We start from the raw sequence: 23,993 nt of genomic DNA on the forward strand, positions 1-23,993 counted from the left end.
TCCCTGCAAGGAAAACACTCAAATTCAAGCTGCCATCTCCTTCACAAGGGGCATTGCAGCATTCAGCAGTTTGGTTGTTAGGATCTTGGGGCAGATGAGGTATTATGGGTAAATGGGAAAGGCTTTGCTGCCTATCCATCCTCATTGCTGCAATTCTTCCTCTGTGTCAATGCTTTCCTAACTTTTTATGTGATTGTCCTGAAAGCTAACACTAAACAATTCCTCTTTGTGGGCAAAGACAATGATGAGAACTGTAATGGCAGACTGAGGGAAGACAGAAAGGGCAGCTTGGCACCATGAAGGAGTGGCAGCTGTAGGATTAGCTCTTTCTTGCATAACTCAAGGGAAACTTTCTATAAACCACTGGCACCATGCCCCAGTATGAGTTCAGCCTCTACCCTTCTACATTATTTATTTATTTTCCCCCTAGAGGTCTATTGCTTTGAAGTGTTTAAGTACCTGTGAAAGTTGAACATGTCCCTGGTGCTGTTTGCAGGGTCTGCCTGCTCTGCTGGGGTAATCTGTGCCTCTCAGAGCATCTAGAGTGTGGCACTTCAGAACAGAGAGGCATCTACAGTGGGCAAGGAGCACACAGAAAGCACTCAGACAATTGGCATGTCTGGAGATTGTGCCAGTTAGGAAAGGCAGTAGAGAAACTTTTCATTATTCTTCATGTTTGGAGTGACTGATGAGGAGGCATGCGGCCAGTGCAGGCTGCTGTCTTATGCAGGGTGAAAGTGTGCATGTTTTGCTACTGAGAGTAGCCCAAAGGTAAAGATAAGCTCGTTCTTTTCTCAAGTCAGTAGTTTTCCCTTAATCACAGGCCAGGAGACTACCAGAGGGCTACTTCTGCCTCTTCTTGCTCCTTACCAGTGCAGATAAATGAGACCTTGAGACCTGCTCACTCTCTTTCTCAGCTGGGTCCTCCAGCAAACCTCTTGAGGAAAAAGCAGAAGGAAAATGCTGGGCACCCTGTCAGCCAGCAGAGAGTAGGGTATGAGTGGAAGAGAGGAGGAGACCTCCATGCTGAGAGCACTCTGAATTTCAAAACTTTTGGAAGTTGTTCATCACCCCAGAGCAATAATTTGATTATTCTCCCTGAACAAACTTGGTTCATCTTCCAGACAATCATAAGGAAGCATGGAAGAGCAAATGGTTGATGTGGGGGATTTGCTGCCTTGTCTTTGCCTATTCTTCTAACAGGCTGTATCTGAAAAGCATATGTCGAGGGTTTGGTGCTCAGCAAGGAGCTAAGTTGGCCTACAGTCATTACCATGTTAGCACAGTATTCATTCAAGTGCATAGAGACAGAAAGAAATCCAGCTATGTGTTGTTCATACTGGCATTTTCCACCAAGGCAATATGGCACACATGGGAACATATCAATACTTCAGCTTTTGTATACCAGTAGTTTCAAAGTTCTATTTCAGCTAACATGGAGTAAAAAAAATTGATCAACAAGCAGGAGAAAAAAAAATAAGATCTATAAAATCTTGCTTTGCAGTTTGTGTGATAAAGGAAATATATAGTGGGTAAACCTTGTTTCTCATCAGGCTGATTCACATTTGTGTCGCTCTGATTCTTCTGTCCCTCACACTGTTATTTCCCCTCACATCACATCCTAAGCCAGTATAAGGATGGTCAGAACAATGTTTTTGTTTGTAGCAAGAGAGGAGATGTGTACGCTACCTATGCTAGCAACTCTGAACAACTGGAGAACATCTTTATAAATGTATTCATAAAGATAAAGCCATCTCTGAACTCTCCATTCATTGCTCTATTACCAAAAGTAAGAAGCTAAGACAATTGCAATCTGCCAGCATGGGAAAACAGACAGGTGTAATGCTGCCACAGTGACCTGCACATGGATAGTGCTGCACTTGCCAGGACCATGGTATGGACCCTTGGCTTTGTGACTCACCCCCTTGACTGCAAACTGGTATCTTGAGCTCCTTCTCTGCCTGCAGTCAAAAGAGGCTTCTCACATGAGATATCTGAGTCTCTAAATAAAGAGCAACTGTGCAACTCAAAAGCCAAGCAGAATTCCTCTTCTGCTCACACCCCAAAGGACCTCATCCACATATCTAATATGTTTGGATGGATGTGTTCCCTCCCAACACCTTGGTCGTGGCAAAAGATGCTGCACAGGCTTTGGGTGAAGGGTCAGAAAAGCTGGAAGGTCATGGGAAATAGAAGTGCTTCAGGGACAGCGTCTATGGATGTTTCTATTGGCTTGGTTCCGTGCCATGATCTTCAGGCTCAGTGGTCTGGACTCCCATTGGGCTCAGAACTGGACCGACCTGTCCAGCAGTTCAGGAACTCATGAGCTTTGTGTCTCATGTCAGGCCCCTTGCACTGACTCCATCTGTGGCCTGAGCTTTCAAGAAGAGAGAGGTTCAGACAGGGGACCCTGTGTTTGGTTTTGCATTGCACTGCCAGACAAGAATATCCTGTCGTTATGTGGAATCACCGAAAACTTTAATAGCATCCCTAGAACCTCCCTCCCCTCCCAAAGCATTTTTCTGGCTCTCAGCATGTTAAGGGAGTACTTATAGGCTCCCACAGCAGAACTTGCAGGATTGAATGGTCTTGGCAGAGTAGCTGCAAAGGGCATTGTGTTTAATAAAAGGGATAAACTTTACAGTTAGGGTATTCCCTATGTCTTGTAGTGAGATTTGGTCTTTGGATGTTAAGTGCTGGGCTGATGAACACAAAATACAAACTGACTCCCTGCGCCCCTCTGGTAGCAAGCAGGCAGGCACTTTTCTCCTGCCCTGGGACACTTGGGGCAGATTCCCTGAAGATTCCTACTGTCCTTACTAAGGAGGCATGGTTTGCAGCGGTGCTGGGCACCTGCAGGTGCTGCCATCCGCAGGGGCAGTCCTGGTGGCTCAGCAATGCTGGGAATCAGGCGAGGGCATCCCAGCAAGGGTGAAGGCAGGGGGAGCGGGGCTGGGGGAAAAGGAGGAGCAGCGGTGCTTGCTGATGCTCAAACATAGGTCTTCCAGTGGAGGGACCTGCTGCAGGGTGAGGGCTCTTGGGCCCTACAAGTCAAACTGCACAGTTACAGTTAGTCATCATCATCATCATCATCATCGTTATCGTCGTCATCATCATCATCGTCATCGTCATCATCATCGTCATCATCATTGTCATCTTCATCATCATCATCATCATCTTCGGTATTTATCTTCCCAGAAAGCACATCCTCTATCCAGTCCTCCAGCTCCTCGGCTGTGGGCAGGTCATCATCATCTCTGATGTCCATCCAGATGCTGTCAGCCTGTGGGGAGAGGTGATGAGGGGTAAGCTACCCTCAGGGACACGGGGAAGAGGCAGTGGTACATGGCTATTGGGGGGGGTGAGGGTTGGAGCACAAGTGGGATGCAAGGCATTGTCTCCCTCTTTCTACAGCCTGTGGGCAGGCTCAGCCAGAGCATCGCTCTGCCCATGAATTGGGATTCCCACTTCCCCCAGAGTGCTGCTGTGTCTGACCAGGGGCAATAGGACTGCTCAGCAGGTTTGCAGAAGTGTGTGGTGCTGTGTGCCCTGATGAGATGAGATATGTGCCCGCTGTCTATACCTGTGAGCAGGAGCATTGCCCACCTGATGTATTCCTCACTCTATCTGGACAGTTCTATAGACTCCAAGTCTACATAAAGATATATCAAGGAGACCTCTGCTGGCACCCACTGCATCACCCCACTTTGCAAGACATCACAGTGTTTCCCTCCTTCTATCCAGAGTCCTGGGACGTCTTCCTTGGAGACTTCACAACTCCCTGGCAGCACCTTTTTCCCCCAACTTCTTTTACAATCACCTTTGCCTCAGGACCTTGCTCTGGACTCTCCAAGTGTGATAATGGTTCCTGCTCTTGGAAGACCCTTCCCTTAGATCATCTCAGCCCTGCTCCCATGCACGGCTGAGATAGCACACCATGCATCTCAGCTGAAGAGCGAGAAACAAAAATGCCCTGGACTGCAGATGCCACTGCTCTTTCCTTCCAGCTGCCATTACTTCCCATTACTTCCATAAACCAAAGGGGATGGGAGAATTCAGTAAGAAGACAATGAAAAATTTGTGACTATTACCCAGGGACCCAGCAAGCTTACATGATCTCTGAGGTCTAGAAATGAAAGTTTTCCTCTCTGCTTTGCTATAGGTACCTTGGGTAAATGGCTTTCTGTTCACTGTCTCCTCTCCCTAAAACAGGATCAGCCTCCTATTTCACAGAGGCACTGTGAGGTTATCTCACTCAGCATTTGATGTTGCAGAAGCATCTTCACATATCAGAAGATAACTACCAGCTTTTGCAAATGCATCCAACTTCTTTCCCTGTCTGCGGTACCTAATTATCTTTGATTTATGGCTTGCTAAAAAGCCAGACCAATTTCTGCTCAAGGAAAGCTGTGTCTCCCATACAGTACTTTCCTCCTAAATCACGAAAACTGTAATATAAAAGAAGCCTGGAGAGGCATGCAGCTCTTGCTTCATTCAAATGTTCACGTCCCTAGCCTCAGGACTGTTTGTGTGGCAAAAAGCAACACTTTCAAATAATGGGAAGAAGAGTGGCTCTGTTTCACCTTGAGAAGGTGCTGTGCAAATAAAGCAGTGATATTTTGCAGGGCATCATGGCCCTAGTCCTGAGCCACAGTCATCACAATGTGATGAGCCAGTTGGAGCTGCTGGGAGCTCTGGTGTTTGCATTGGCAGGATTTTACAGAAGTAATAGGGTCATGAGGGTTATGTCCAGTGAAGCCAACAGCAGTGTTTATTTTCACTCTGTTGTATAAGTCCCACTTTGTACCTGTGTAACTTGGCTGAATGCAGTGATGTAACACTGAAATAACATAATGAACTCAATGTTTGTTTTAGATATCACCCGCCAACCTAGAACGTTCTTAAATCTCTCTTGAGAAATAAAAAAAGGACTTAAGAGGAATGAAATAAAACCTGCAAATACTGTAATCAACAGCCTGAAGCATTTACTATATCAAAGCCAGATAATGCATGAATTTTTACAGGTCTCTGAGTGACTGCTGAATAATAAGGCATATGTTCTTACCTAATTCTGCTTTCTATATGATTCTCATGCCGCTGACAATCCTACTTTTATGAACTTTCATCGATTGCTGTTTAATGTAGCTTTGACATGACTTAAACATGAACAGTCACACTAAATATAATGAAGGGTTGCACTAAGGGCTAGTATTAAGGGCAAAAGACTGGAAGACTTGGGCACTCTTTCTGGCTTGTCCATTCATTACTCCCATGATCTTAGGTGATAGATGCTATTTTAGCCCTTTTTCCTTTTGTCTCTCCCTTAACAATTCTGCTAAGAAGCATTAACTCACTGAGTCTTCACTCCCTAGATGTCTAGGTGTCTGCCCCATGGTCTGGTAGAGTACTGCTCTATTACAGGCAAAAAGCTCATATGCAGCCAGGGCTGCAAACTACTCTGTGACTCCCAATTCAGCCTCTCAGCCCCCTCAGAGGGATGAAAAAGATCCAGGGCCTCTGCTTTCTTCATGACACCAGTGCTTTGCTTTCCTCACCAGGTCTTCCATGTTATAGCCTTGCAGCATCTGTTATAACAGAAGGCACAACCAGCCAGTACACCCTCGCTGTCCCTCTTTTTCTCAAGCGATACAGAAGAGAGAATGTGGAGACTGGAAGCAAGGTCAGTGTTGAGCCAAACCAGCATCCAGCTCCACACACTTGTCCAAATTTTAAATCCCTCACTGCTGTTTTCTGATGAAACATCAAGTTCACTTATGACTCAAATGTCAAACATTAAGTCAAACACCAATTTACACACATTTCTTTGGTGGAGAGATTTCTGCTTCCAGAGACACTTACATAGTCACAAAGGTTTATTTTAGAGAGATTAGAACAAACACCCAGCACGTAAAGATTAAACTAACGTAATAGTGAGCCAGGCAGGAGCATGCTGCATGCTGCATTACAGGCTCTCTGATAATCTGGACTGTTATTGTCAGAAAGAGGAAAGAATGGTTTCTCTCAGTGTCAGGGCTGTGAAGCAAGTTACATAGCACTCAGCAGCTCTCCTGAAAGCTCTACTGGTGAGAGTCAGACACGTCCCTCTCCCACCTGCCTTAAAAGCTCACAGTGTGTGGGCAACATGAGATCAGTCCCATTGCTTTATGGCTTGAAGGCAACCACAATGAAAACAGTAGCTGCTGGAAAGTTGTCCCAATAGCACAGCTGTGGGTGCTGTGGGTACTGTTGCTCCCTCAGCTGTGCCAAAGTAGCACCTGCCTCTGCAGGTCTCTCCACAGCTGCTGCCTGTGGGATGGTGTAGAAACCTTCACTGTTACCAGGTGTGGGGCAGGCAAGTCTCCTCTTCCCACCCAAATCCCTCCAGCACTACCTGCACAGCAGTGGCTGAAGGGAAGGGTGCCAGTGCATCCTCCTTACTGCAGCAAGATCCCTTGATTAACAGTTTATGCTGTACTTTGGTTAAAGCTGTGTATTCATTTAGATTTTTTCAAGCTGTGCAGTTTCTCCCTGTCATCTGTTGGGGACAATCTTTCCCTCCTACACTCAAGCTATGCTCTATAGCTTCTGTAGAAAAAAACAACATTCTTTTTCTCCTCTTCTCCTCCCCTAAGCATGGCTTTCTTTTCCCACTACACTTACTTTTTCTTTACAAAGCCACCCAAGCTGTTGGAACAGGGAATGGCCAGCGGTGTGTGTTGTGAGTCAGAGTGGAAAGGCAAGACCTTAAAACCAAACCTGGGCAAAGCCCTGAATCCCAGGCCACAGAAGTTGGTGCTATCCTCAGCAGCTGTGGTTTGTATGTGATTTGGCAGCAGAAACACACTCAGACTAAAGGCCTTGAGCCCAGCCTTGAAGGTGTTAGAAACCCTGTGGCAGGTGTTACAAACCCCTGGTGAGTTCTTCATACTTTTTCCCTAGGGGGAAAGCCTGTTCTACCTGCACTTGACAGTAGAAATTCTGTATGTCAGGGCCCAGCCTTTCCAGCACCCTAATTTTGGGATCACTGAATTTTCTGGGCACATGCTACTCACGTCTGTGACGTTCACCACTCCGATCTGTGGTCTGAACAGGTCAATCTTGAAGGTCTTCTCCCAGTAAGTGATGAGCTGCAGGAGTGAGACAGAAGGCTCAGACAGGGTGCTTGAAAGACCCCATTGCATTAGTCCAGTCAGCTGGGCTGGGGAGTGAGGAATGTGCATCCATGTGTGCACAGGAGAGAGGAGAGGCTGAAAGCAAGCTAGGGCCGCCACACATGGCGAAGGAAAATGCCGACTCCAGGACTGTTCCCAAGACAATGCCTTCTTCAGAAGCAGACCCAAACCAGCAGCTTTCAAGGGGATGGCCTGTGATCCAGTTTCCCATCCTTCCCTGTCCCAGATTCCCTGGGGCAATTCCTGCACTCGTGTTTGCACATGCACACCCCCACACACTCCCTCATGCCCACCCCATCCACAAATTAAACCAAGAAAGGCAAGGAGCCTCTGCCGCTCACCAAAGGAAAGTCATCAGGGTCAATCCAGACAATGCTCAGGTCGGGATTATCGGTGTTGTCCCTGGCAACCTGCTTCAGGATTTCCAGGAACTCAAAACCATCTGAAATGATACATGAACCACTGCAACTCTCCTGCAAATGCACAGGTACTTCTTGCTTGTGGGATTTCCAGCTTCCCTGGCTCCCCTATGCACACAGGAGTTGTTTATAGTTCTCATTAAAATGCTGTTTCCTAGCACTTTCTTTTGATAATAAGGCTTTTAATTTCAATCATCCTCCTCAGGTATTGAAATTAGTTACACATGAATTAAGCCCTGTAATCCTTCTGTGGAGTGGAATAATGTCACTGTTTTAGTGGTGAGGGAGGAACTGAGTCCCCAAGAGGCCAAAGCTTTTCAATTTGCTGATAGCTCTGAGAAGCACTCATGCCACGGCTTTTCAGGAGTTGGTGGCTTCAGGTTTCCCGCATGCCTATCCCACACCCAGCCCTCAGCACTCTTTCAGAGCCACACAGCAAGATGGATGCAGAGTTGGGGAGCGAATCCTGGTACTGGAGTGGAGTGAATTACTTTTTTTTCCCAGGCAATCATCCATTTCTATCCAAAATTTGAGTCCAGGCTGGCACACCTGCTAGCATAAACAGGTGTTTACAATGCAAACAACACACATGAAAATACACTTTCTTGAAGGATGAAGAGCCACACAAGGAAGAAAATGGTCTCCTACCTGGGTCATCTTCTTCAGCAAAGGCTACGATGTGGATACCCTCCATGTCATCCTCCTGGAAACAACACAACTATTACTGAAGGTCTAGGGAGGGAGGACAGAGTCTGGGTGGTTGCTGGAGATGAGGAATAGTGGGATGCCTTCAAAAAGGACAGTATAAAGGGAAACTTGACTAGAGTCCCACTGAGAAACCATAAATGGGAACTGAGGTGAGGCTGACTCATAAAGGTATTTAGTGCTGAAGAGAGTAGTTTGGATAGTATTGCTGAAACTCTTCTGATAAAAAGGAGGTAGGCACCATGATGTCAATGGCAAAGGGAGCTTCTGACAATGTGAGGCAAAAGCTTCTCTGTAGAAAAGGTCAAGGGCTCTCTAGCACAAAAATAGAGGCTCCACCTTCATGCCTGTGGCCACCTACCGTCATAAATTTTCAACTCCCAGGAGATGGTTTGCAAGGAAACAAATGTCTGCCACCATGCTCAACCCCAAAACATGCTCCTTCGGGGCTCACATTTGCCACACACTATGAGAGGCAAGTTGGTTCATTTGGGCCCCTTTTTGGAGGTAAAATGTCTCTGCTTTAGGTGAGGGTCTCTGTAAGCAGTGAGGGAAATTGAGTGGGGGGCTCATTTCAGGGCTCCAATGAGTGGAGGGCAGAAATTACAGCCTGGTGGATTACTCTTCTCCATGAAACACGAGTAATGATATTGGCAAAGGCCAATGGATCTGCTGGCCAGTTCATCATGTGCCTGCTATGAATGTCATCTCTGAATTACTTCATGGATCGGTTTCGCCTTCCTCACTCGCTGTTGGTCCCGGCTTCCATTTCATTTGGTTTTAATGCAAGAAAAAATTCCCATCTAAATGCTAATTTCTTTTCCCTTCTGAGCCCAGAGGTGACAAAGCCACCATCAAATACTGAAAGGGGAAAAAAAACCCTGAAAGATTAAGTGCAAAACATTATCTTTAAAATAATAGTGGATGCTCAGGCTTTGTGGACATCTTCAGGGAATACGTTTTCACCGGGACATTCTAGGCAGATTTACTTGGGACTCAGACCACTTACACTTGGCAAAATTTACATTGTTGCTTTTTCTTCATATTTGCCAGCAGCATTGTCAGACAGCAAAATAAAAAAATATGTGTCTATATGCCATATATAATTACATGTATATATAGATATAATGCAGTTCTATTCTGGCCTACAAGGTAGCAAACAAAACTGGACCAACTCCAGCGAAGTCAGGGAGGATGTTATGAACTCGTGGTGAGATCAAAATCCAGTCCCCTGTCTTCTGTAGTTATGAGTCCACTGCTCATAGCAGAGGTCAGCTCTGTATTCCCAGGCTGCTGGTTGAGCAAGCATCCCACCAATGGGAATTCACACTTTTCGTGAGGCTGTTTTAGAATATGGTCAGTATGAAAGTGAAACCACTGCATGTGTAATTTGGGACTCACTGAAGTTCCATTAAAAACCTTGGAGGGGCTATGTTGGATCTTGGAAACTGTATTCTATACAGAATTTGTATTTAAAAACAAAATGAAAAGCTGTTGTGCCTGACTCATAACTCCTGGTTCAGTTTTATTACCTCTTGTTTTGCTATATTAAAGACTTCCACGGTTTTTGCCACTTTGGAGTCCCATGGCGTTTCATGTTACACAGCCAAGAAGGGGACATCTGAATGCTGTTATACATGTGTTGAGCCTTTTGGAAGACTGCATCTTCCTTACTTTCTGTAAAGCACCTGTTCAGCTTTGTTTTTCAGTGTTCATCTGGCACTTGAGACCCTCTGACTAGCTTTTAACACCATATTCACTCACAGTGTAGGGATAATTCATTATACACAATTTTTCTTTCATTTTCACCCTTCTCTTCTTCCCCACCCCTGCAGACCACAAGAGTCCTCTGTTTGTGATAGGCCCCAAAATGTGTTAGTTCTTCACAGTTGCTGATTTGCATCTTGCTTGCACTGTGAGAAGTGCAGTCAATGCACAATCTGCTTTGAAATCTGTAAAATTTACTGTACTGCCTGCCTTCACATCCATTTTGAATTGTACAACTGCTCTGTTACTTTTGCAAGGACATGTAGAGATAGGATAGGGGAGAATGTCTTTAAACTGAAAGAGGGTAGATTTAGACTGTATATTAGGAAGCAATTCTTTACTGTAGGAGTGGTGAAGCACTAGAGCAGGCTGACCAGAGAAGTTGTGAATGCTCCAGTCTCTGGAAGTGGGCAGGGTCAGGTTGGATAGGGCTTTGAGCAACCTGGTCTAGTGGAAGGTGTTCCTGCCACATCAGGGGGTTGGAATCAGATGGTCTTTAAGGTCCCTTTGAACTCAAACCAGTCTATGATTGTGAGAGTTTCCACGAGACATCTGTACAACCTCCACAGCTCACACAACGAGCAGGCCACAGAATCACTCCACCAGCAGCACTGATGTCCCTTAGCAGAGATAGAGCATCCTTGGGTAGGACCACTACACAAGCCCCACACCTGCCTGGCCCACTGCTTAGTTTTCCCTCTTCCTTCTGTGAAGCAAGCAGGAGCAGCTCTCCATTGCTCCTGTGCAAAACATTTAAGCACCCTGTTAGAACGGAGACTCTAGGCATCACAGCCAAGGCTTTCCCTTTTTCCCAGAAGAGAGAGAGTAGCTTTGCAGGGAAGGAAAGGTAATGTTTTGCCCAGCCAGAGGCTAGAGCTCTTGAGCAGCAGTTTCTTGTTGGAAGCTGGCAGAGGACACAGAGATTCCCCACCACGTGCTTACCCATGTCTCAAACATGTCCTCTGGGCGCAGCTTCCTCAAGGTGGCCCTGAAAGGAAGACAGAAGTGCTCTTTGAGGACATATCCAGCACTGCCACACATGACATTATCAGCATCATGGGAAAGGTCACCATGGCATGTTTGGCTGGAGTCGGCCACCACATTTTGAATGCAAGAATGGGGGCACTGTAGGTCCATTTATGCCTCTATTTATGGTGATAAAACCCTGCCCATGCCCCATTGGAGTCACTGCAGCCACTGTTTCTGCTTGGGAAGATGAGATGCCTCTCTTTGCTGGGATGTGCTGATGCATTAGTCTCACACATGGCAAATTGTTCTGTCTGCTGATAGCATGAGACAACATTCACTTTTGTTTTGGAGTCCCTGGGACATTCCTAATGGGCTCTGTGCCCCCTTTCTTCTGGTTTCACCCCACATAATTTCAGAACAGAAATCCTTTCCATCTCTGCTGAAGCAAAGGCGACAGAATAAACTCTGGGAAGAAAATTTGGATGGTAACAAAACTAAACCGTAAGACTGGTCAAAGCAAATTTTTTTGAGAAGTAGCTCATAAAGCAAAAAAGATTCATAGCAAATAATTTTCAGACACATCTGTAGCAGGAAGCCTGCCAGAGAGCCTGGCAAGCTGAGAGTTGACGGGGGTATTAGAGAGGTACCCAAAGAAACACAAAGCCATAGCAGACAAGCACAAATCATCCTTTGCACATCTGCTTGCTGTGGCATCAGCTGTTTGGGGAGGATCCCCCAGCAGAGCAGGTCTCCCTGGCTGACCTGCCCCAAGACCTGCTGCAAAGAGAAGTGTCAGTCTATGAGGTTTTAAAACAGATTGGTAGGAGTGGCAGTGTGTTACCAGAACCAGGCGGAATAAGTGAGATATGTAACCTGTTGCTTCAGTTTGTCTCATAAACAATGGAAACAAGAGAACAATTTTTTAGAGGTTCCTAAAGGACCTGAGGAGCTACAGAACTGAGTTTCAATTCGATCAGAAGAGGAGAATCTCCTGTGGATTAATAATATTGAAGGGTGGAAATGAATGGTTAGTATTAATGACAGAGGGAATTGACCAAATAAAATTCATAACATATTCTTTGACATGGTCATATACATAACATATCCTCACATAATTTGAAAAAGATGGGAAATAGGAATATGGTAGCCTTTGCTTATGATATTCAATTCTTTGGCAACCCACAAAGGCCTGACTATGAGTTGATACAGAGGATCTCCTGAGACTTGACTGTCTGCGTGATAGACAGGCATATAGCAAGTAAAACACTTGCAGAAAACCAACCCTGATTGTACAGGTGCAGCACTTGGTTCTAAATTAGCTGTAATTAATTATTGCCTCTCAGGAAATGGGCCCAGGCATCACAAATTGAGAAAGAATCAGCTCCAAAGGAAAAAGGCCAAAAGAAGGTCACAAACAGTTGGGAAATGGCTAAGTAGTAAAACATATTATTATGGCAATGGACACTGTGAGCTTTTACAGTGAAGTTATATGTGCTCGGTCATCCTATTCCAGAAATTATGTGGACAACTGAAAAAGGCACTTGGAAATGTGGGAGTGGTGAGTGAAGGTATGGGATTACCTCTATTTGAAGATTTAATAGATAAGAATTCTTTATCTTGTGAAAGAGGTGACTGAAGAGGGTTTTGGCAGGTATTCTAAAAAATGGGAATGGTAAAGAAAGTGTGAATAACTTAAAACATGGCCAAGGTTCTAATAACATCAAGGTTGCAGATTTGATTCCTGCACAGGCCATTCATTTAAGAGTTGGACTTGATAATTGTTGTGGGTCCCTTTCAACTCAGAATATTCTATGATTCTCTCCCTATAGATAACCTTAAGTATAAATCATTGCTGATCATAAGAGTTAGTAGGTGCCCAGAGAAATTATTAGGTAGCAGGTATAAACTGAAAAAATAAGATGGTATTTTTTTTGATACAATGTGTATTTTAGCTGCTGAATTCATTACCATTTGGTACATTCAGCATCAAAACAGAAATAAGGTAAAAACAGCTACAGAAATTGAAGACACGGACACTAAACACAAGATCAGGGATACAATTTTTGAACCAGCAAGTCCTTTCATTGTTGACGGTCCAAAACTAGGGATTAAATCAGGTGAGTGCATATTATGTATTTAGGCATATTTATACCTGGCTTTTAAGATAGTTTCCCTGTCTGTTCTCTGGGGGAAGCTCTTGAAGAAAGGAAACTCAGTGGGAAGGATCTGGCCACCAGTATGGATTGCTATGTTGACTCTGGATACTTCCCTGTGTTGGAGGAGTGAGGCAAGTGGGGTTTGGATAAGTAAGGGGAGCAGAATTCAGCCCTTGTGTTGCTACACCACAATTGCAGAGAAGTGGGGGTCCAACCCCAGCTTTTTGCATGTGAAAGAGGTATCAACTCAGAGGACTGCACCATATAATTTGTACTTGTGCAGCTAAGAGTGAAATCTGGGCTGAGACCTCGGAGTAGCGGTGACCACCGTGCCCAGCTGGACACCTACCTGTGCAGCCATGGATGTGTCACCCCACAGTGCTGAGCACCAGCTTCCTGACCTGCTGTGGAGAGGATGAACTTGCCCACCACAGCCTGCAGCTGCACTGGGAAGCCTCAGCTGGGAGCCTGTGCATGAGCTTCTCCTGGGCACCTGCTTCAGCTCCAGCCTCGAGGTTGCAATGAAAGCTCAGCAAATCCCAGTTTTCCATGTTGGATTGGAGGAAGTGGCAGTGACTCCTGCCTGGGCACAGCAGTGGGAAAGCTGTTTTTGAATGGGCTATTTAAGGCATGCCAAGGAGACTGGGTACAGTTGACTAGTGGTGGCTTTTCTCAGTGATGTGATGGGGCTCCTTCAGTGGAATAGAGAAATGGGAATGGGGCTTTGCATATCCGAGGAGGGACAGTCTATGTCTAGGAAGAGAGAAAGTCTGCTGCTTGAGGGGGAGAGAGCCGCTGGTACTCTATACCTTCCTGCAGGAAATGTCTGCTGAGCTGTCTATAAGGAGCCAGCACATGGCAGATGTTGAGGTTGCTTCATTTTAATCTACAGATCATCTCCATGTCTGACTAATTCCAGCCTGTGGCTTTAGGTCTTTTACTGGTGGCATACTGAGAAGCTCAGCATGAACTACTGATACTATATCGCTGTCACTCCAGTCTTCTTCCCCTGCTATGGCAGCACCTTGACAGGTTTGGGATTTCAGACATATGGTTTTATGGACTCCTTTTAATTATTTTCTGAGCTTTGGCACTTGCAAAATACATGGCCCATCCCCTTGCTTCTACCAAGTACCACAAAACATCTTGATATGTTTAAGACTCGGGGGAATTCCACTGCAATTTTGTGGTGGTGAAGAATTCCTTATTAGAATAGCATTTATTTAGATGGCTGTGTTAGTCAGCCTTCTGATGCTGCTGCTTGACAGAAAGAGCTTGGGGAAAAGAAAATGGGAAGGACTAAGGCTGAGAAGCCTAGAAGGTCAGCAAAGTGAATTGTGGGTAGATGGAACGTAGAGGAGCCCTTCACATTTCAGAAAAACCAGACAACAGTTTCTGGTGAGTCTCAGATTCTGGAGATGATCTCCTGTCTGTGTGAACACGGACCTCCAGCTGAACCTGGTTTGAGATTCCCGCTCTAGATGAGATGGTCTTGCTTTCCTCAAACTCGTCTGGTACCTTGAATGTCTGCTGAGAAATTCAGTTGTAGGACCAGCAGGAAGCCTGTGTCACTGTCCTGAGTGGTATTTCTATTTTTGAGTGAGGACTAACCAGGGAAAAGGAGGGCAGGAAGAGGGAAGCTGTGTTATCACAGCTCCGTTGTTGTGAACTATGACTGCTGTGCAGATACTTGCACCTCTGGGAGTAGGAAAAAACCAGCAGATTCACAATTTCAAACTTGTGTCAGAAAATCATCCAAAGTGGTCATCGTCCTAATTTTTTTTTTGGGAGTGATGCCCTAGAGAGGCAAGGTCACAATGACAGACATCTTAATCCACTTGCCTTGTCCAGGAGCATCCTGTATGCTACATACCTTCTGTGCTCTCTCACAAAATCAACCAGTTCCTCTTCTGAGTAAGGCTTATCAGGGATGTGAACAGGCTCATCCATAAAGGGTTCATAGAAGTCCACCTCGTTCATTTTTAGGCCTAGCTTCTTGGCAACCTGTTGCAGTGCAGAAGTCACAGGTGAGAGAACCTGATGTGCCTCTTTGCCTACCTAGAGTCTGCAGGTGGCAAGGTGCTTGTTCTCTCTCTCAGAGCATGAACTCTTAGGGGTGGTCCACAAAATGGACTGGATCTTTCTTTGTTTAAAAGCCCACTGATGTACCCTACACTACTGGTGTCAAATAGTGGTGTAGAGCAAAGCCACAGCCCAGGGCCCACAGACCTAGAGGGGCTGGGTTCCAAACCCACATCAGAACCTGCCTCCATGCTGCAGAAATGGCCGTTTATCTTGCAAAAGGGCCAAAATATCAATGCAGACACCAACATCACAAAATCCAGGAACACCAAAAACAAGAAGCTGAAACCAGAACAACAGATCTGGCAACATCCTGAGCTCTCAGCAAACAGATGGTGGCATATGTGAGCTATGAAGATGTGTGGTTGCTTACCCCTTTGTCAAAGGTGGCGAAGAACTTGATGTAGGGCTGAAATTGTTCAGCAGCTTCTTCAAATGCCTTGAAATCTAGAAGGAGAAAAGGGGAAAAAAGAAGATATTTCACGGACAGCTGGCCACACTGATCAGCCCCGAAGGCATTGGAAAAGAACAAATACAAATTACTGAAAACTCCATCAGGTGCCCGATGTTTCTTCCACCCTTACAAAGAAGGATGATTTCATGTGCCACAATGTTGTAATCCACTATCCAAGATGTATTGAGATTGTATGGCCCTTGACTCCTGTAACCCCTGTAATACCTATGGTCTAATCCTATCTCCTGTCCTTTGTCCTATTGGCAGGATGCCAATTCCCCCCACCTCTTCCTGACCCTAGAAAAGGTCCCCGTCCTTGGGAATCTTCCTCTTTTGCCCCGTGGACACCATGAAGAAATAAACCATGGAACCCCGAGGGAGAAAACAGCCTCTTTTGTATCTTTTACCCTAGTTCATGCTGATGTCTCAGGCTTTCCCTGCTACAGAGTTACCAGGGGTGCAGGGTAAGCCTCAGACATTTAGCAACTGGCACCCAAGGTGGGGCTTTTCATTTCAGAGCCCTCACGTGTACCTCTGAGTCCTATTACAGGGATTCAGTAAGCCCAAGGACAGGGATCTTTTCTAGGGTCAGGAAGAGGTGGGGGGAATTGGCATCCTGCCAATAGGACGAAGCACAGGAGATAGGATTAGACCATAGGTATTACAGGGCTTACAGGAGTCAAGGGCCATACAATCTCAATACATCTTGGATAGTGGATTACAACACTGCAACATGCTATGCAGTCCCACAGTGTTTAGGAAAGCTGCAGAGCCCAGCATGCCACACTTAACTGGGGCTGAAATCAGCAGCTCTGTGAAGCAGGTCCGGGGGTAGTTCAGCCTGGGAAATACATAGAGTTACTCCAGCATTAAGGATTGCTGCCATTCCCTAACCAGTCACCAAATGTGATTAGGCATGCTTCTCCTGCTGCAGGAGAATGGGGCAGGAACCAGGTAGTTTTTTCCTGTAACTGCTACCAGGTCCTCCTGAACCTCAGGGTTCAGGAAAGATGGTCTCAGCCTGCAGGGTATTTTAGAACAGGTATTTCTCACCTTTCTTCGAAGTAGTTATTACTGAATGGTGTTAGGGTCACAGCCCTGCCCAAGCTACCTTGCAGCCCAGTTTGAGAAAGATGAAGGGAGAGGTGGGTGGGCCACTGCATTGCAGACCTGGTGATACATGGCTTGTTTATACAGAAATACGTGTCTTTCTGCTAAAGACAGGACATGCCAGGATGGGGTGTAAGCTGCTAGCACTGCCAGAGAGCAGGGAGAGCACTTGGGGCTGGCAGACGAAACTGCAGGGCTTGACAGGGAATTTCTCATGTGAGGATTTTTCTAGGCTTGTGCAGGTTACGTTTGCTCAGAATGGTCCCTGGTTGCACATCCCTCAGGGTGTGAGACTAGCCTCTTCCCAGTTTTGGGGGATCAGCAAGGAGGAACAGGTCAGTGCCTCTGCCAGGCTGCCCAAAAGGGCCCTGCTTACTGCTGCTGTATGTTTGCCACAGTAGTGGTACTATTTAATGTGTGACCCCCTTTCCCTTCCGCACCCCCTTCCCTCCTTCCTTCTTTGATCCTTTGGGCTCACTGTTTACAGGGGGCACTTAGCTCCTTTTTGTTGCTCTCTCAGTGTAACTGTAATTTCAGCTGGTTTTTGGGCGAGGTAAAACTCACTTTACTGTAGGAGCCCCTGGTTTGTGGCCCTCTTCTCTTGCCAGCAGACACCTTGCAGAAAAGTCACTGATGTTGGTGTAGGACTGGGCTCATGCATTGTACCAGCAGAAACTTGCCTGCAAACACACATCCTCCAGCAATTTTCACTCTATCACAGGTTGCCATATACTACAACACCCTTCATGTTCATGCAGAACAACCAGTGCCCAGACCCTAGAGCTCCCAGGCAGGCTCCAAGGCCCATGAGGAACATGTTTATCTTACGTTCTGAGTCTTCTCCCTTGAAGTAGCCGATGAGTTTGATTTCGTCGTCAATCTGGTCAAAGGCCTGAAGCTCCAGCTTGCTGTTTATGACCTCCACGGGGTCCTCTAGCAACTGCCATGACAAATGCATGTGGTAACGCAGTGATTAGCAGCACCAACCTATGCCTGGCAGGGTGTGTCACAAGCAGCCTAAGCAGGGAGAAAGAGGTCACCCAATTTCTCTGCTGTTGGAAACCCTATTTAGTGCTCTCTACCATAGTGTGAGGAGCCAAGAAAAGCAGGTCACCTTCAAAGGGAGATGGTAGTGGGTTAACTGCAGAGGTGGAAGTATTAAGAGGGGGGCTGATAGAGGACTGAGTAACCCAAATGAATGCTGAGGAACCTACTGTAATGAAGGTTGAGTAGTAGTAATTGCAGCTGGCTTTAAGGAGGCCAAGAAAAAAGAAGAACAATTGAAAGGAGCTGGTATCATCATTATGAACATCTGTGAATGATACCTGTGTATCTAAATCTATATATACTTTTTTTTCAAGTGTCATTTGCTGGAAGAGGTCATTGCAAAGACCTTGCTTTTGAAAAACATTAAAACTAGCATGCTAGAGGGTGGCCAAACAGTGGTTTGGACCAGTAGCAAGTCTAGATTTTAATTTTCCTGGCTGATCCTCCTCCTATGCAAAATAGTTTAAACCTAGTCTTTGGTCTTACACACAGTACAGTGTTAATAAGGAAGTTGGAAGACCTGTCTGGCACTTTAGAATGTCATTGATTCAAAGTTTGTTTCTCTTTTCTTAACTAGTCACTGCTGGTGAAAACGTTCAGTCTGATTATTTTGCCCAACTTAAATCAAGTGTGTTTTCACTAGAAGTTATATAGATTATAGCTGACTTCCATTCAAATACTCTGTAAATAGGAAAGAGGGGAGGTTGTCTCTAGGATATAATAAAGTGTTTAGTGGCATGTACCACCTTTACTCATGGGAACTCATGGTCAGACAGGTATGAGGGAAGATGTCAAATGCCATCTCTACCAGTGAATAGCAAACAGGGATGAAATTTCAAACAAAGGTAAACTCGGTTTTTTAGCAAACTAAGTATTTGCAAAGTCTTCTCTGAGAGGTTTTATCTAGCTCTGAGTTTATATGTGCTTACATCCAAGAGGAATTCCACCAAGACATCTGCAGACAGTTCTCCATCAAATTCAACCAACCGTTCATCCTTAAAGACATAGAGACTTCCCTCTTCAAGTAAGCCTGAAAGAAGGAGAGAGGAAACAGTAAGTGGTTAACATGTTGTTAAAAGAATGTTTAGTGCAGAGTGTCTTGCTTGTTATCCCAGAAACTCCTCCTGGAAAATTGCAATTGACAGTTTGCTGTGTTGGTCTAGTTAGAAACAACCTGAGTAATGCCCTGACTGATGTTCCATGACATAGGGGACAGACTTCAGCCAGAACTGGTGTAAACCTCTTCTCACATGCTGAACTTTTGATTCAGGTCACAGTTTGGTCTCAACTGGAAAAATTCTGCACCAGGAACTTGTTTTAGCTTGTCTGTCTATCTTGCAGTAAATACTGGGCTCCAACTGTCAGCTCAGATTTTAACAACCTGTCACTATATGGAAATTGGATTTTGTTAGGGTTGTGCTCACTGTGCAGAGAAGGCTGAAGTATGTGAGTGTCACCAGTGACCTGAAAGTGAGCTTCAAACAGTCTGAGGCTTAGCTGACCTTGGCAAAAGGGTTAGAAACCAATGATAGAGATACCACAGACTGCAGGGTGACCGATGCCAATGCTATATCACTGAACTGAGGACTGAATATCACAGAACCTTCCAAGATCAGCAGCACTGGCCTCGTGCAATACAGGATGTCAGGGTACCACTGGCCAAGGAGGTTGGTAATTCATTCCTTCTTGGAGAGGCAGAAGCTCTTGTCTTTAGCCCCACTAGCACTCACAGCCACTAATTTAAAAAAGAAAATGACAGTCCACTATGCTTAAACCTTAGGTTTAGTGGTATCTTTGTGTACTGTTTTATTAATGTGACACAGTATTTCCTCATTGCTTTGTGGGCTAAAATATGAAGAGACAGCCAGACCCTGGAAGGCAGCTGTGTCCAGGGGTGGGCAATGCAGCAGCCTTCCACTTTTAGAGCAGATTTCCTCTTTTGCTCTGGGGAACAAGCCAGAATGATTAGCACCTGACTGACAAGCCATTGCAAGGCTATGGCTGCCCTAGTTGTTGACAGGGGTCACTGTGTCATGGGGCTGATGATATTTGGGGGACGTAGTGTTTTCCCCATATGTTCTGGTTCTGCACTGTTGTGTTGGTCTTGTCTCTGTGTAGGAAGAGCAGGAAGTTACTCCATGGCACCTATTTACTGTTTCTGCACAGAAAGCTGTGAACTTACGCCCTGTCTTCATTACAGCATGACTTGCCTTTCTTTTTCACTTGGTGTGGTTTGTTTAGGCAGACACACCCTTTTGCTGAAAGCCCTTTTTGTGGCTTGTCTCTCTCATTCTTACTCCCCACCCCTGCTGGGGTGGGCAGATAGTCAGTGTGCAAGTGCCACCGTCATCCTCCCCATCCTGGTAACAAGGATTTCGTTGTCCTGTCAGGGGCTGCCTGTTGGACATCACTCCCACAGTCTCTCCAAGCTATTCCAGAGATGTCAGACCTCGGACTCACCTAACTTTCTGGCAAGCTTGGCATCCTTCTTGGAGTCCACCATCCCAAAGCCAATGCTCCTGGGCTCCAGGACCTGAGCTGCCAGCTGTGGGAGGAAGCAGAGAACCCAACATTAGTAGTGTTAACACCACAGGGTAGCTAAAGAGCATCACGCCCTGTTAGAATGACATGACAGACACAAGTGACCCATATTCTGCTGTTGAACAGCACCAATGGGTGGGATGTGTCACATGCTGCCTCTTTGCTGAGATAACCCAGAGGTCACAAGGGTTGGGTTTCTTCCCATTGTGTTTCAGCAGGGAGTTTGCTGGCACTGCCATGTGCTGTTCACTGCTGTTTGACACTGGCCTCAGGAGAGGGCTCCTGGGTGAACTGGGGACACCAAAGCAGGGGGCATGGCTGGAAGAAAGTCCTGTGCCACCAACACAAAGCAAAACCTGTTTCTTCTGTGGTGCCTTGGTGGCCTCCTGCAGGGGAGTGCAATGTGGGCACTGTGGACATTTTAACTATGGAAGGGCATGGTGCCAGACAGCAGTGAGTGCAGGACTCTGCAGCATCATGTTTTCTTCATGCCTGTGATGGGGTGGCCAAAGCAGTCTCCTTTTCCTATGAAATGCTTGAAGTCATGCCTCCTGTCCAGGCTTCAGTAAGCCCCCAGATCCTGGTCCCCTGTTTTTACTAAAGAAATGCACCTAAGTCCAGCCATGCACATGTTCACCTTTTCACAGCTTTGCAAAACCACTGCACCCTGTTCCTGCTATTGATGAAGGGGCCTCTTGAAGATATTGAGTTCCTGCCTGTTTTGTGAAAATAGATATGTGAGGAAAGGAGAGACGCTCTGGAAGGGCCCTGTGGTGAGAGTGATCCCAGGTGAGACCCTGTGAATTCCAAATTGGCTCCTAGAGATGCAGTGACCCTGGTAAATGGATCCACTTATGCACTGGATGATTGACAGCTCCACCACAAGCATACAAGGGACCCTACAAGGTAGTAATGATATTCTGAGAACCACCAAACAGCTGTAAGAGTTTTCTCCTTCTTCTCCCTTCCTGCTGCACAAATGCCTCTGATGGTGATGGTCTTCTGGCTGTTCGTCCTTATAGCCTTGCTGGATGGTGGGGGATGATAGAGATGAGGGGTCAGGAGCCTCTGGGGCAGGAATGTCCTTATTAGGGCACAACTGTCAGTGCTTGGCAGCAGGAGGCCGGAGGGGGACAGAAGAAAGCCATGGCCAGAGAGATGGTGGGTTGATTTATGAGGAAGCTCTCCCCCTGCCCCACCTCATTTTGGCTCCCTCCCCCAGACTGAAAGCCAGTTTGAATGTCATCCAGCAGCACTGCCACCATGGCCATGTGGCCCCTTGCTCCCCTGCTATAAATAGCTTCTGCCTGTGTAAGGCCTCTGTGAGAGTGAGCGGTGATTAGAGGCATTGGGGAACAAAAGTGGCAGGGGAGCCACCTTGCCTGTGTCATGGGCCCAGCCAACTCCCTGTGCTGTCATCACACAGCCTGACCCTGAAATTCTAGGGGATGGTGGCAGGTACCAGGTCATCAGCGCTCAGGGACCTTGCTTGAGCAAAAGGGAGAGATGGAGAAGGTAGTTGTTTTCTCCCTTCCACAAATTACGCATCCTCAGGCCTGTCCCAAAGCCCTCCAGGAGGACAACCACCACAGCACTGCTGCAACTTTGATCCTCCTGCAGCCACCTGCCCTGTTGTCTTTAGAGGTAAATCGACCATGTGAGGCAAAAGGAATGTCTGTGTAACACAGGAAACAGAGGCGTCAATGCTCTTTCCTTGCTCTTTGCCAGTGCTTTGAAATGAAGGTAAGGCTGCACATTCAGGGCTTGTGCTTACAACGGACAATGCCTGAAAAGGTCAGAGCACTGATTTCTGTTTGCACATCCATTTATTAGGCTGATAAGGCACTGGTCTATCAGCCTTCCTTCTGGTGGCTCAGGCCACCTTAGAGCACCTGAGAGCAGCTGGAGCTACATATTTACAAGGAGAGGTGGACACCTCTTGTGAGGTCTCTACACATCTGCAAGTGAGTGGTGGTATGAGAAGCGATTTTCTATTTTCCATTATGGGGATCTGCCCTGACTGGACAAAAGGATAGAGCCTATAGGATCATCAGCTTTCTGGGACATTGTTAGCATGTGCCTGCTTGTTGGTGGTTGTGTATACCAGCAAGAGGTTCCTGAGAATCACCACTTGAGACTCTGGCTGCTCTGTGACCGGAGGAAAACACAGAATGGCCATAGGAAGAAGACTGTTCAGTCATGTCCAGTGCATACTTGATTTAGTTACTTACAGTTATATCAGCCAATGTGCCAACAAAGTCAGGGCAGTTTAAGCCCAGTAGTTCTTGACTCCTGAACACAGGAGATATGGTTAGGGTTCCTTGTGGGTTTTAGAAGGTCAAAAATATGCAGAAAAGCTACAACACCTGCTACAGACTAGTGGCTGGATGTGAGCAGGGATGTGTGCAAGAGAGGAGGCATTGATCAAGAGTCATGTATGTCAGCATGCAGCAGACAAAAAGTGTCTGCTCTTCAGAGTGGTGTGGCAGAGTGGCAGCTCTGTAGCTATGAGCATGAAAGCTTGCTAAAAAAGAGTAAAAGTGTCAGGAAAGCCTCTCTGTGTGAGACTATGGGAGTGCTCAGTAGTCTCAGTGGTCTCAGCAATCCTGGAGGTGTGCCTGTTTGAATGGCAGGGCTTGTGTGACTGTGTCTAGCAAGACTGTCTCCTGGAGGTGTATGTCTGGTGGGTGTGACTGTTCATCCCCAGAGATGTGCAATAGTTTGGGCATATAGGAGAGTGGTTGTGTATGGTGTGTGAGTGTGCCTGTGGGACAACTGGGAGCTCAGTGGGCAGCCTGCTTCCTCTGCAGGGACCTTCATGCCAATAAGACAAGGAGGAGAACAGTACAGCCTGAACTCCTCTCCAGAGCAGGGTCTCACAACAGGGAAGTCTTTGTGCAACATGAGAATTTTGGGAGCCCATCCCACTGTGGCAAGAGCCTGGAGGCAGGAGACTTTGCAGGGTGTTTATGGTGTCTTTTGCAAGTGCAAGCTATGCAGGGACTGGGCACTGCTCCTGGCCTTGCTTTCCCTGCTTTCCACTGCAGCAGGTGAGTCTAACCCCTGCATAGGTGATAATACATTCCCACACCTATATCTGAACCCCAAAAGGCAGCAAAATATGGAGCATGCCAGAGGCGCAGCAGTTTGACTAATTGTCCTCTACTCATTACAGTATCAAGCATTTATATATCCTCTTACAGTATTTTCTGATTCCATAATGCTAGTGGGTTTTGAATGCAGATAATGTTTCTAATCTTGACAATCCTCTTGGCTCAGGACCTTGGGACAGAGGTATCTGTAATCTAAGAGCACAGCCCCTCCTCCTCCTCCTGCCTTTAAATTCATATTGCTCGAAGTCTTGGCCAGCCAGAGCCCTTGCCTTTGTGTCAGCCTCTATCTCTATAGCATGTAATTTAGCTTCAACAGCTGCACGGAGTCATGGAGGGTAAAAACTGCTCTGAAAGAACTGGACATAACAGATCATGCAGTCCCTGAGGTAGGGCAGGAGCTTTAGGTTGTCAGAGTTGGCTGAGAGCATGAGCAAAGAGCCCAGTAGACTGTAAGTTCA

The 23,993-nt window shown here is 46.3% G+C and overlaps 1 protein-coding gene across 1 annotated transcript in view; it reads right to left on the minus strand.

Annotated features, from left to right (window-relative positions):
* Positions 1-2,675: 2,675 nt before the first annotated feature.
* The window catches only part of CASQ2 (calsequestrin 2), a 31,891-nt gene continuing 10,573 nt past the window's right edge, over positions 2,676-23,993 (minus strand). The window contains exons 2-11 of the mRNA XM_033052310.1: positions 20,342-20,426; positions 18,811-18,911; positions 17,663-17,774; positions 15,644-15,717; positions 15,062-15,192; positions 11,006-11,051; positions 8,240-8,294; positions 7,514-7,614; positions 7,053-7,127; positions 2,676-3,283 (exon numbers count right to left, since the gene is read on the minus strand). Coding sequence (XP_032908201.1) covers positions 3,071-3,283; positions 7,053-7,127; positions 7,514-7,614; positions 8,240-8,294; positions 11,006-11,051; positions 15,062-15,192; positions 15,644-15,717; positions 17,663-17,774; positions 18,811-18,911; positions 20,342-20,426 — 993 coding nt within the window. The 3' untranslated portion in view covers positions 2,676-3,070. The remainder of the gene's footprint in view (positions 3,284-7,052; positions 7,128-7,513; positions 7,615-8,239; positions 8,295-11,005; positions 11,052-15,061; positions 15,193-15,643; positions 15,718-17,662; positions 17,775-18,810; positions 18,912-20,341; positions 20,427-23,993) is intronic.

This window comes from Catharus ustulatus, chromosome 2 (genome assembly GCF_009819885.2).
Source record: "Catharus ustulatus isolate bCatUst1 chromosome 2, bCatUst1.pri.v2, whole genome shotgun sequence".
Classification (NCBI taxonomy): Eukaryota; Metazoa; Chordata; class Aves; order Passeriformes; family Turdidae; genus Catharus; species Catharus ustulatus.